At 48.2% G+C, this 12,820-nt stretch overlaps 1 protein-coding gene across 1 annotated transcript in view; it reads right to left on the reverse strand.

The window, feature by feature from the left end:
* The window catches only part of GPC3 (glypican 3), a 154,808-nt gene that overhangs the window by 16,152 nt on the left and 125,836 nt on the right, over positions 1-12,820 (reverse strand). Inside the window, exon 7 of the mRNA XM_040614718.1 lies at positions 11,783-11,936. Coding sequence (XP_040470652.1) covers positions 11,783-11,936 — 154 coding nt within the window. The remainder of the gene's footprint in view (positions 1-11,782; positions 11,937-12,820) is intronic.

A 12,820-nucleotide genomic window follows, 5' to 3' on the forward strand; every position in this document is an offset into this window, starting at 1 on the left:
AGCGACAGCACCCCTGGCTGTGCATAGCTATGTGCTGGCTGCATGGTGCTGTGCACACCTTATAGAATCACACAGAATGGGGTGGGCTGCAGGGGGCCTTAAAGACCACCCAGCTCCAACCCCCGCCATGGGCAGGGCCACCTTCCACCAGCCCAGGTTGCCCCCAGCCCCGTCCAGCCTGGCCTTGAGCCCTGCCAGGGATGGGGCACCCACAGCTGCTCTGGGCAGCCCATGCCAGAGTCTCGCCATCCTCATCGTGAAGAATTTTTTCCTAATATCTAATCTAAATCTTCCCTCTTTTGGTTTATAGCCAACCCCCCTTGTCCTATCACTACATGCCCTTGCAAAAAGTCCCCCTCCATCCTCCCTGCAGGCTCCTTTAGGCACCGGGAGGCTGCGATAAGGTCCCCCCGGAGCATCCTCTCCTCCAGGCTGAACAACCCCAGCTCTCCCAGCCTGTCCTCGTACGGGAGGTGCTCCAGCCCCCAATCATTTTTGTAGCCCTCCTCTGGACCTTGACTGTCTTTTAGGTCTTTTCAACGTCAGAAATAAAGCTACAAGTGCCAGGAAGGGACATGGAAGGCGACAGCACTGAGAACAGACACTGGAGCACTAGGGGGAGGTTTGCCCTTAGCGGCCAGGGGAGAGCAGAGCATTCTTCCACATTCTCTGCACTTGCCTTAGCAGATGATTTATGTGGACAAGGGAAGAGGAAGAGATGTTGCAGGCTGTGTTCTGCGCTGACTTTGGGGACCACACCATTTTTTTTTATTTACTTTTTACTGGCATGATCTACATAGAACCAGAAAAGAACGAGCAAGTGTACCAAAGCTGCAGAGCAAGCGGCGGACAGTTATCAGGGAGGCAGAGGATATTACTCAGACTCTCATAATAACCACCAGCTCCCACCTGCCAACTGCAGTCTGCCTAACACAAAAAAGTCTGAAAACAGGCTGCAGCAGATGTCTGCCTCCCCATGCAGGAAGCGTCTCCAGTATCCACGGGACACAAGCAACTCCAAAATAGCTTTGAGTCCAGCAATTTTACACAGGCTCCAGATACTGAATTAAAACAGGAAAGGGGGGGTTGCAAGGGGGAGAAAAAGGATGTGTATCACATTGCAGTTATAATTTACATTATAGAAAGCCTGCTAGGACTCCTGCGCTGGACTGAGATGGCAACAGGTGCCCTGGCACTCTGTTCAGCTGCCGAGCCTGACACAGCCAGCCAGGTCCCACAGCAGCCAGCAGTACCTGCCACCACCGTACACACATCCCTGCACAGCACGGCACAGAACCACCGAGGGAGCAGCCAGCCAAGGGGCACAGCAGCTCCCTGGGCATGCAGCAGTGCACAGGGTCCTTCAGCATCCAGAAAAGTGTCAGCCCCAAGGCGCCGCTTCAGGCACAGCTCCTGGCTGCTCAGAGATGGGATACGGCAGAGAGGGCCCTTGGAGGAAGGAAAGTGTGGGAAAGAAAAGGTGCTGTTGGGTTTGCATTCAAGTTCTGTGCTGGGTGCACATCCAGCCTCCCATGGGAGGGGAAGGCAAAGCATCATCCCAGGGACCCCAGGAAGCAAGAAGCAAACAAAAAGCAGGAACAGACACCAAGATGTTGTTGAGAGCCCCAAATACCACTGAAGACATTTTCTGAAACAGAAGCTGGTCAAAGTGCCAGATTTCCATTCCCACAGAAAAGGGGGAATGCGCTACTGCTTCAAAGCAGAACAAGGGCAAAACACATCCAAATTTTCTGTTGTATTAAAAAAAAAAGAAAGGCAAGTTGACATACTACTCCAACAAAGTCTAATCAATTCATTTGGATTTCATGGTTTTCCTGTGGTATAATTAAAAATGTAATCTCAAGCGGACTTTTAGACAAGAAGCCACTCTGGAGTGAAAGCTGACAGTATTACCTTGCAGTATGGGCAAACAGGCTGTCCCTGCATATCCCTGCTGCAGGAGCAGAGAAAGATGTTTCAATTTATTTCCAAAACAAAAAAAATCCCATCAAAAACTCTGGCATGTTTCACCACATTCCAGTTCCAGCAGAGAGGCATTTTGCAACACAAAGTCTTCCCACCAGAAGGTGTCCAACCTGCCTTAAAAGCAACATGGGGGGAGTTTAATTTTGCAGTTAAGCCACTTTTGCCCCAAGTGAGATGCACCCCTAAAAGCTGGCAAGGCCAGCAAACTTCAGAAGCACTCAGCTGCCTGAAATTTGTTGATATGGCAGAAAGCCATCTGGGCTCTCCTTGGAGCCACAAAAGCCCCAGGGCCAGGAATGGATGGCAGAGGCAGAGCACAGCCCGCCGGCAGCCACCGCGCAGGACAGAGGACATCCCTCCTCCAGTTAACAGCTCATCCATCCCCGCGTGCGAGGGGTCGGGGATCTGCTGGAGGTCCACCTGGGAATCGGGGGAGCCAGTGCTCAGGCGGATACACCTGGTTCAGTTCATGTTACTCCTGGTGTCAGCTCCGGCAGATGTGCGCGCACAGGTCAGGGCTAATGCACAACAGTCGAAGATAGCTTCTGCCTGATGGATGATGAATCCCCCGTTTCTGGAGCGCACGGAGCGGTGTTGACTCGGTAACCGACTGCGTCCTGGTGATACACTGACCGATGAGTGATTTGCAGGCCGGACCCAAACGCACACTATTTTGCAGTTTGCAAAGCAGGTGGTGGAGAGAAGAAAGAAAGAAACATGGATTTAAAACACTGATCCTGAGACATTTCTCTGGAGGAGCATCCTTCTCTCTCTTTCTGATATCTTTTTGGCAAGGACTAAAAAGACAGGCTGCTTTCTGGGCAGGTCTGCGTTTCCTTCTGCTGGAGACCATCCACCAGCACACTTGAGCCCATGTACAAGTCCAGCGTGGTCTCTCCTTTGAATTAATTTTGAGAGCCTCATCTCAGGTAACGCCTCATCCTCCATCTGGGCTACAACCCATGACTTTTCAGGGTTTGGAAAGATCCAGACATCTTCCAGATATTTAACTCACAGCTTCATCTAATCAGGTCTGATTAGTTCATAGATAGATACACTTATATTTATGGAAAGGTGTAAAAACTCATTTTCAAGAATGCAATGCTGTCATCTGCAGCAAGTAGGAACCTGCTGGATCCTGGGTAAGGAGATCACTGCCATGTAGACTCTCACTCAACCACATCTAAGTAAACACCAGCTCCCCAGAGCCTTCAGTTGCTGCCATAATGCAGTGCTGCAACTTGCACTGCTAGGTCATTGCCACAGTATCCTGTACAAAAACAAACACATTTGTTCAAAGCTGAAGAGGAAAATGAGAGATCAGGTTTTTTAAGGCAGTTTGGAAAATCTCAGCATTTCCCATCTTCTTCCCTTTAGGGCTCAAGAATGCTCTGAATGTTGTACCCAAAAGTTTTCCAGTAAGTGGTGGCTTCCATGAAACATCATTTGTTTTCTTGGACATCTCCCTCAGTGCAAGATGATGGACAGCAATGCAGCAGCCACAGCTGAGAGCCCAGGACCCTCTCCTAGACACTTTCAATGAGACAGGGCCACCTGTCCCAATGTTAATTGTGTCTCCAGTTAATCACATAGTTGTATTTCCCCAAGACACCTGAGCAGAAGCACATCAAGCGCGTCCTAAGCCAAGCTGTGTTCAGTACGTCCTTCATGGCCCTTGGTTCCATGAATTTGTATCCTTGTGTCTTTGACTGCATATGCCTTTTGGGTGTCCCCACTGTGTGACATTCCCAGTGGCCCATAGCCAAATTCCCAGCACCACGGCGAAGTGCACCAAAGGATCCCCGCCTTGCTGACCCCGGCCTTGTGTTCAGCTGGTGGCTGCGATTTCTGAGTAGCAGCACCCGGCAGTAGCTCAGCTATAGTGCTGTCCCCCGCCTGCTGCCCTTCAGCGGTGCCCAAGGTGGTCAAAGACACCTGAAGCATAAGATGTGACAAATTGCAGCATGATCCCAAGGACGGTGAGCTGATACGGGCGCTCAGCACCCACCTGTCTTTGCTCTCATCTGGGCTAAAGACAAGGCAGCGAGGGACACTGATAGAGTCCACCGGGAAGGGATCTCAGCGGGACCAGCTTGCCTGGGACCGCAGAGGAGTGGAAATGCTTCCAGGGGAGAAGGCAGTCCTGCGTCATCCACATCCCCCATTTTCTGAGACCAGGAGCCACAGCAGCCATGGGGCAGGAGCGGGATGGCCCTGCCTCGTGCCTGCAGGATGTCCCCACGATGCTTTGCAGCCGAGTGCTGGCACACTGACACAAATGCTGGGCACATGCCTCAGCCAGCATGGCTGGGCCACGCTCCAGGGCTGGAGCCCTCTCCTGCAACACCCTAAAGCCTCATTTATTACATCCCCGTAATCACTTTGATCAGCTTACCTGCAGTAAGGCATTAGTAAAAGCCAAGGCACTCCTGAAAGGGGCACCCTCTCCTACGTGAAAAGTCAATCAACATGTTATATTGTTATCAGGCTCGCAGACAAACCTTTCTTTGTATGACAAACTGTGCAGATACGATGCCCTGACTATCAGCGTAAGGTTATCTTGTTGGTCCATTAGCAAGTAGCACCTGGTCTGCTTCTGTCTGAAGTATTTCTTTATTGTTGCCCCTTAAAAGGAAATCTAGTTAAACTATTTTGTCTCTCCACAATGAAAAATGGCACAAGAAGAAAAGCAAGTTTGTATCCGAGTCAGAAATTGTGTTTCCCAGCCTCAGAAGAATTCATGTGTTTTCAGCCACAGAAAAACAGATTCATCATCCTTTAAAGATAAATATGACTATCACTATTGCACCTGGGCAGATTTTTGCATGCTTGAAATTGTTTTGATGTGTAAAGTCATGTAAAATGCTGCACTTGGTAACAATTTAAAGATACATTAACTCCTAAATTACACTGTTGAAAAGTACCTCCTTAGACACTCTGGCATAACACAAACTGTTACGCAAACTTGCAACCTGACTACAGGGTAAGCCTTTTGCCAACGGACTGGCTTTATAAACATCAGGGACCGCTAAGCAATCATAGATTTTTCAAAGACTTTTGTGCATCGGTACATGTAACAGCAAAAGCATCATCTCATTTGAACTCCAGTGCGTCTCCAACCCTTCAACCTCACCCAGTCACCCTATACTGAGACCAAGAACCAGCCTCATCTGCACTGATATGGGCTTCCAAAAGAAGGATTTAGGCCAACGTCTGCTCACATTGGCAATGTGATGCATGTGATTTACGGACATGAGGATATCAGGGATTTACCTGCCCTCCACTGACCTTGCTTTAAAAAAATACTGGTACCTCATTCTTTGCTTGGGTCAGAATAGACCGAGGCAGTGGAAGTCAGCTTCTAAAAATACTGGATACAAATTGCTCAGGTGGGCTTGGATCTTCAACCTGGTAAGCACAACACTGGAGGAGTTAATTTTTTTTTTTTTTAAATTAAGAAACATTGAACCAGAAAAGTAGGAGTATGGGATTAATATGTTCAGTGGATTTACTTGCTGATTTCATAGTTGGTTTTTGCATGTATGTAGCTTTTCTCAAAGTGCAAACTGATTCCAGTAGATGAATTTCTAGTTCTTCAGTTGTAGACTTGCTGTTTCTTTGGACGAACTCACAGCACAGAAGTTACAAGAACCCTTCAAAACGCCTACATTATGTACAATGAGAGGCCTAGAAGAGTCACAGAAGTACAAACAACCAGCTGAAGGATGCTATAAACAAGCCCATCTCTGAAAGCCACCAATAATTTTCCCAGTCTGTCAATAAAAAAATCATTTTTGCTGACGTCAAAAGTGAATTAATGAACCTGCCACTCAATTAGAGCTTCAGCCAAGTGCTATATGTGATTCCCTCTTCATCTTCTAGCTTGTATTTGGTCAGTGACAAAGAATTCTTGACTTCCAACCAAATCTTCATTAAAAGGAGAAATTTCAACAAACACAAACACTTGAAACAGAAAAGCAATAATCAAGCTATTGCGCTGTTTTAGTTGGTACAATTCCAGCTGTTCCATCAGGATAATCTAGCTGACATTTGGCCTCATCATTTTTTTCACCCTGAGACAGGATGGATGTCTTGTAAAGCAGTATGTTTCTGCTATCCTTGCTTCAGTCAAGCATTCAACAGCACCCTCTTTGGAGAAAAAAAAAAAAAAAAAAAGAAAAGGGGGGGGGGAAGTTGCTGCTACAAAAATTACAGTTAAAATTCCTAAAGCTTCTAGCAGAATAGAAAAATCCAGTGGAAGGATTCTGCGTCAAGAAGGATTCTGCGTCAAACTGACACGGCTCACCCTGTCACAAGAGCCAAGGACAGGGCACCTCTGTTGTCGGCTGAGCAGAGCCACGCACAATAAATATTGATATTGTACGCACGATATTTTTCAGTAGGACAAGCCAAGCCTGCAGGCTGTACAGCGGGAAGGCACAACAGCCACGTGGCCCCGTGCTGTCAGCAAAATCCACACAGACAGGGACATCTTCCACCTGTGGAAGGAGTAATTCAAAAGTCAATCAGGTATTGTCTTTCTCTGCAGACAGATCCAGACATCCCAAGACTCAGCACTAAATGGAGCAGAGCAGTATCAGCAGGTACAGATAGGGCTCCCTGAAGGCATTTGAAGAGAAGCAATCACCATGATAAAGGATGGGAAAACATGATCTTGTAAATATTTTAACTACTGTTGGTCTGTCTCCCAGCCCACGCACAGGCACAGTGTGAGTGAGCCCTGGCAGACTCTGATCACTCCTCCCAGGTTGGGACCAGCCCCTTTCCAGCATGAATGCTCCCTTCTAAGGAACCCTTCCCACAGGAGTGGGCTGCAGAATCCAGGAGGACTGCACCCAACGCGACCCTGCCTGGCACCCCAGGCTGCCACGCACCTCAGCAGGGAAACCTGCTGGTACCCACGTGCTCCCCAAAATGAGCATCCTTCTTGCACCTCATGAAAGTGCAATTCAAATGTCATCATAGCAGCAGCATCTCCTGTTCCCTGCCACAGCAGGGGGTGGAAGTAGCTCAGATTGATGGCACCTCCAGAAATAAACCTGGGAGAAAACGGGGTGACGTGTGGAAGGTCCCCAAAGGCTGAGCCACAGGAATGACATCTCAGCACTGAGACCTCTAAAACACGGAATGGTTTACTGGGACGTTTGAAGATGTTTAAAAGCAGAATAGGATGAAAGTTGCAACTTGCAGGAGTTCAGAGGAGTTTCCAAAAACACGGTGCAAGGCAGACAACATGGGGGTCCCGCTCCATGGCCACGAAGGGCGAACACAGAAACCCCTCCTCTCTGGGAAGGTGGCTGCCAGAGACAACACCCGCTCTGCGACATGCCTATATTCCCATTTGGAAGCAACAATGCCTTTGTAACATGTACAAAGGGGTTACCAACAAACAGCTTTTCCACCTGGGAAAGGACCACGCTCGGCCAGCCCAGAGGCGATGTTCAAGCCTGCAATTTGATGAGAACACTCAAAAAAACCCTGCTGAGAGGATAAATCTGTGGCAAAGCAAGCCAGAAGCCATTAAAGAGTTACAGATCTGGGTAAATCAAGGGACACACTGTGCTGATCTTGACTTTCATCCAGCGCCTGGGTATGGTGCGGATTGCTGGAAACTCGCACAGGAGTCCAGCCCACCCGGCTGGTCTGGCAGCACGCGGCAGCAGCCGGAGCAGCAAACAGGCAGGGTGCAGGAAAACTCAGGGCTTCCCTGGGCACTGCAAACTCCCTCTCCCCCTTAGAAATAACCGAGGGAGAGCAGAAAGGCATAACTAACTGCAGGCTACGCAGCAGGAACAGCCAGGCAGGGGAGCTGTTATACACACACAACCTTGCAGAGCCATCTTTATATATCTTTATTGCACACATCTATCCTTACATATCTCATGGGATGAGGCCAACTTCCCTTCCCAGGACAAACTATTTCTACTTAATTCTGCCAAATCCATCTGTTCCCAAGACAACTTTTGTTACCGGCTAGCACAGATATTTTGGAAGGGTAAATCTTCCCCTTCTCCTCCCCCTGCCCTGCGGTTGCTGGATCACTCAGAACATTCCTTAGGTGACACTCCAGCCACTAAAAGTGATTTTTTTCCCCCCAGCAAAGCCTGTGAGATACCTATGGAACAGCATCCCTGCACAGGTGAGCTGGACCACACCGCCTTTGCAACCTCCTGCAAAAAGCCTGCACCTTCTCCCCCGCCGTGCCTGCTAAAGCTGCTTGCCCAGCACAGGAGCCTCTCCAGCACCCATGTTTTATTTTCAGGCTTCCTGGCAATGAGCTAGTCGGTTATAAGTGGCATCTTGAGTGAGAATGCCGGAGGTGATCTAATTAGTGGGTGGCTGACTGGAGCAGCAGCAAAGCGCCAGCCACCCTAGGCTCTGTTTGCTTTGGGTGCCCGATGCAAGACAACTGATCCCAGAGGGGTGTGAGCACATGTTTGTGCTGTAAAGTCTGGAAGACATTTGCACTGACTCGTAATTTGGGGGGAAAATACTGTAATTTATTCACAGGCATGATTTGCCATTGGTGTGGCATAAATATATGTGTGTGTATGTGCACAGCTCTATTTTTAGAGCTGCACGGCCAGGGTGCTGGCTCCACGGTTACTCCATTGACAAACAGGATGCGTTCTTCTCTGAGCTGGGAGGTTTTCAGTCCTCCCCCTTATTGTAAACATTATCTGCCTTCAAAATCCTTAATGTGTTGCAGATGTGACAAACAATAAAAGACCTATCATAAAAAAAAGCCTGCCATCTCCACGTTTCCCACTGGGGCAACATAATAATGAATTTATTAGCATATAGGGCTCACCAACATATGTTTATAGTCACTCACAAACTTTTGACTTGACAGTTTACAAGTATGTTTAAATCATTAAAGTTTAAGTTGACTGTCCAGTTATTACAGGCTCATTATAAATAGGAAACAAAGGTTACATTTTATACAACAGGCGATAAATCAAAACTAGCCTGTATTTGAGACTGACTGACTTCCCCCCGCCTCTTTTTTCATCTCCACATTTTCAAGACCTTCTGAGGGCACATCTCGGTGAGGCCAGCACCGAGCAGCTGTTTGCAGTTAGCTGGCAGGACCAGCAGCACCCACACTAGTGAGCAGGAGAAACTCCCACTGCATCCAAGAGATGCAAAGACCTCAGAGGTGGCAAACTCTGCCAACATTTTCGCTCAACCGACGGTCAAACTTAGGGCCAGCCTGAGGCTCCCACCTCTCCTCCCCACCAAGGCATCGCCAAATCCATCTGCAAGGCTTGGAAAACCCTTTGTAAGGGAGGAGATCTCAGCTGCCATCCTGGGGCCATGGGAATCTCCTCCCAAGCAGAACAAAGCCTCTAAGAAAAGGGAAGCAAAGGACCCAAACTGCATTCCCCGACTGCAAACCTCCAAGGGCTGGCAGAGGCACTCAGACATGCTGGAAGGGGGTTTTGGGGTTTGACCACTATGATGAGACCCCCCCCACCCAGCCATCCATCCATGTCCCTGCCTTAACACCGCAGAGCATCCAGCACAGGATAAAACCAGGGAGTCAATAACTCAGCCCCCGCCACTCCCAGTCCTTTCTGCCTCTATTACGGGGTAACCACCTTGGGAAGGAGACAGATAAAGCCACACTAAATGTAATAGTTAACTTTGTAAACTATTTCCAGATTTCAAAGCCTGGCATCATTTCAAATCGGCATGCTAACCTAAAATTTAGAATTTGTGGAAAGTAGGGGGGGGGGGGGGGCGGAACGTGGAATGGTTTCTGGTCCCTTTTATTTCATGCTATGTGCATGTGATATGATGGAAAAAAATAATTGAAAAATACCCTTTCAAAGTAAAAAGAAATATCATTCTAAAAAATGTTGAAAGTGAGTATTTCCACACCATCAGCAACTTTTCCTGGGCTTTTTTCCAAAATAAAACTTGAACGGAGTCACAGTTTATATCCAATACCAGCCAAATAGGATTCTGTCACTGTCAGATCAGTTTCGCCTTTCTGCTCTAAAGCAAAACATAAAAAAAGAGCATTACGGCACGGGCAAGTGAGGAAGCCCCAGAAAGTCTCCCTGGCCACCCCAACGGCACATCTTGTGTCCTCTGAGGCCAGCCAGTGCCTAAAAGCTGTGTTGGACAAACCTCATGCTCTCAGCAACCTGAAAGACTTCACCTGCCAGGAACACAATGCCCCAAAGCCACTGCTGCTCTAAAGTTAATATTTACCCATCCTGTAGCAAAGGCAGCAGCAAACACCCTCCAGCAGAGTAGCACAGGGAGGACAACTCCTCGTTTCCTATTACATGTTCACGTACCGCAGGGATAAGAGGGGTCCACACTGCTGGACAAGCAGGTTGTCAGGGAGATCAATACAGTGATTAAACTAGCCTAGAGATGGAAAAAGGCAGAAAGGATTATATACCCGGCTCCAGAGATCGTTGATGGTATTATGGGGAAGGCTATAAGAGGAAATTTGAAACACGCTAAAAATAGCATAAAGGTGTGACACAAAGATCGCAGAAAATGAAACACGTGTATCTGCTCTCGACTCAGGATGATGTGGATCACCTGTATTTCTTTAATGTACACTTTGATATTTAGTTCTTGGATGAAATAGCATACATTTTATCCTTCTCTGAATTCTGTATTTCTCTTTCAGACTTGGATTGGAGGACTTAAAGAGTCTTTTCTTTTCCTTATCCAATATTTGAATATATGTATTTTATATATTTGACATAATGTGTCAATAATCTTTGATATGAAACTGGCATTTAATATTTCAGCTCTCACTTCATTAAGGATATTTTAATTATCCCAGACCAATGGAAGGGAATTTATAAACATCTGTGCTTCGTTTAAGAGCCCAAATTTGCCTCTTAAACTTCAAAGCTGTAAAGCTGATTTTATCCAGGTTCAGTTGTCTGGTCTCTCAAAGAGCACTGGAACCAGCATTAATTGGGCCAAGCCTCTAGCCCGCAGTCCCATGTCCAGCAGACCCCGCTCATCCACGATGGACACAGCCTCGAACAGCCTGGTCTTGCTCACGTGAATGAAACTGATGCTGCTGCTGAGCATCACGGAGCCAGGAGCAGGATGGCAGTGGTTGGGGTTGGTGGGTCGGGCAGGAGGCCCATGTCCACAGCACGTGTGACTGCCCAAGTCACAACCGGTTCTTCGCTTTCTCCTCCCGGTGGGTGACCAGGGACTACCTTATTAATAATGTAGCTTCAAAGCACGAGCATGGCCATTTTCAAAGCAACCAAAGACATGACTCATACTGGCAAGCAACGCAATTTTAACCTCCTGAATTTCTCCAAAATAAGACTATAAGGTATTTGCAAAAAATTACCTTAGGTTCCTAAAGCCCAGATCAGAAATATCCATCATTTGCTGCAGTCAAACGATCCTTACCAACTTTCTGATGCTCTCCAGAAAGCTGAAAAGCTCATCTCTATGCTCATGAGTGTGGGCAGCAACAGTAAAGAGAGAAAAGGGTGGCTCTGGGACCCACAGTAGGTTTGCAACCTGTTTCAAACTTTCTCCCATGCATTGCCCTTAACACACCCCTGCAAAACCAACCTGGAAAGCATCAGCATTTATTCTCCAGCTGCTGCCTCAGCTGGCACTGAGGCCAGCCAGCATGATGGGCCATGACTGTGGAGAGCATCAGTGGTACCTGCAGCGAGCGGACCTGAGCAGACCCGAGAGCAGCTCCCCACACCATCACCAAGACTCAGAACCCACAGAGGGGCAGCTGCTGTGGGACCACCATCCCCATCACCTGCTAAGAACCGGAGCTGGTTCCTCACTCGCAGCTCTCCATCCCCAGAGCCTCCACCACAGTCATCTTCATCGTCGCAGTCTCCGCTCTCCTCCTCCTCCTCTGGGTTTTTTCCTGGAGCTTTTCGGTGGGGCAAAGCCATCCCTTTGAGCAGCTGAAAGACATGAGGTGCCACAGTCATTCAACAGCTTCCCTCCACCCCCCTACTGCTTCATCCCACGCTCGCAGAGAGATCAGGTGACAAGAGGGGGACAGGGCTCAGTGGAGACAGGATGGGGGGACAGGACTCCATCACGCTCCTCATGCCAAAGCAATGACAAGCTCAGCTTCATTCATGGACAAAGCTGCAGACAAAACCTCAATGGAAGAAACAAAAGGAGGAGGAAAAACCACACTGAGTAATTCTGCCCCTTGGCTTCTGCCCAGCAAGCATCACATGAGCTGGAGCGCGTCCAGCCAGCTCTCCAAGACCCCAGTGCCACCAAAGCTCTGGTGTCGGCTGCAAAATACGTGTCCAAAGACGGGGCAAAAACCAGCAGCAAGAGGAGACTCTGTCCAGGGATTCACACTACTTTCAGGGACTATCTCCCATCTGAGAAGTAACACACATGAAAGGAAACAGCAGATCTCTTGGGTCCATATCGTGGCCCACAAAAATAACCTAAAAATCTCATTCCTCACTCTGGAAGTGAAGGGGATGCTCGTCAAAGTTTTTGGGACAGCCAAGCAACACAGCAAAAGGATCTTTTAAAGGATGTTTAGTTAAAAGTCCTAACTAACAGTGACAGGTTGCACATCCCCAAGACAGGGACCCGAATGGTTCCGCTGAGCACAGGTCAGGATTGCTTTCTGAACACGGGTGGGAGACCCTCATGCTGCCCCTTCACAGCACGCGGAGGGATTAGACACGTTTTAAGCTCTTGGCTTCCTCTTCCCACCGACTTTTCTGATTTTGCTGTTGCTGAAAGCAGCCAGCTATTTCATCATAAACTCAGATCCACTTTGAAAAAAGTATGAGTCAGCTGGTTAATATATGCC

This window comes from Falco naumanni, chromosome 14 (genome assembly GCF_017639655.2).
Source record: "Falco naumanni isolate bFalNau1 chromosome 14, bFalNau1.pat, whole genome shotgun sequence".
In the NCBI taxonomy this organism is placed as follows: domain Eukaryota; kingdom Metazoa; phylum Chordata; class Aves; order Falconiformes; family Falconidae; genus Falco; species Falco naumanni.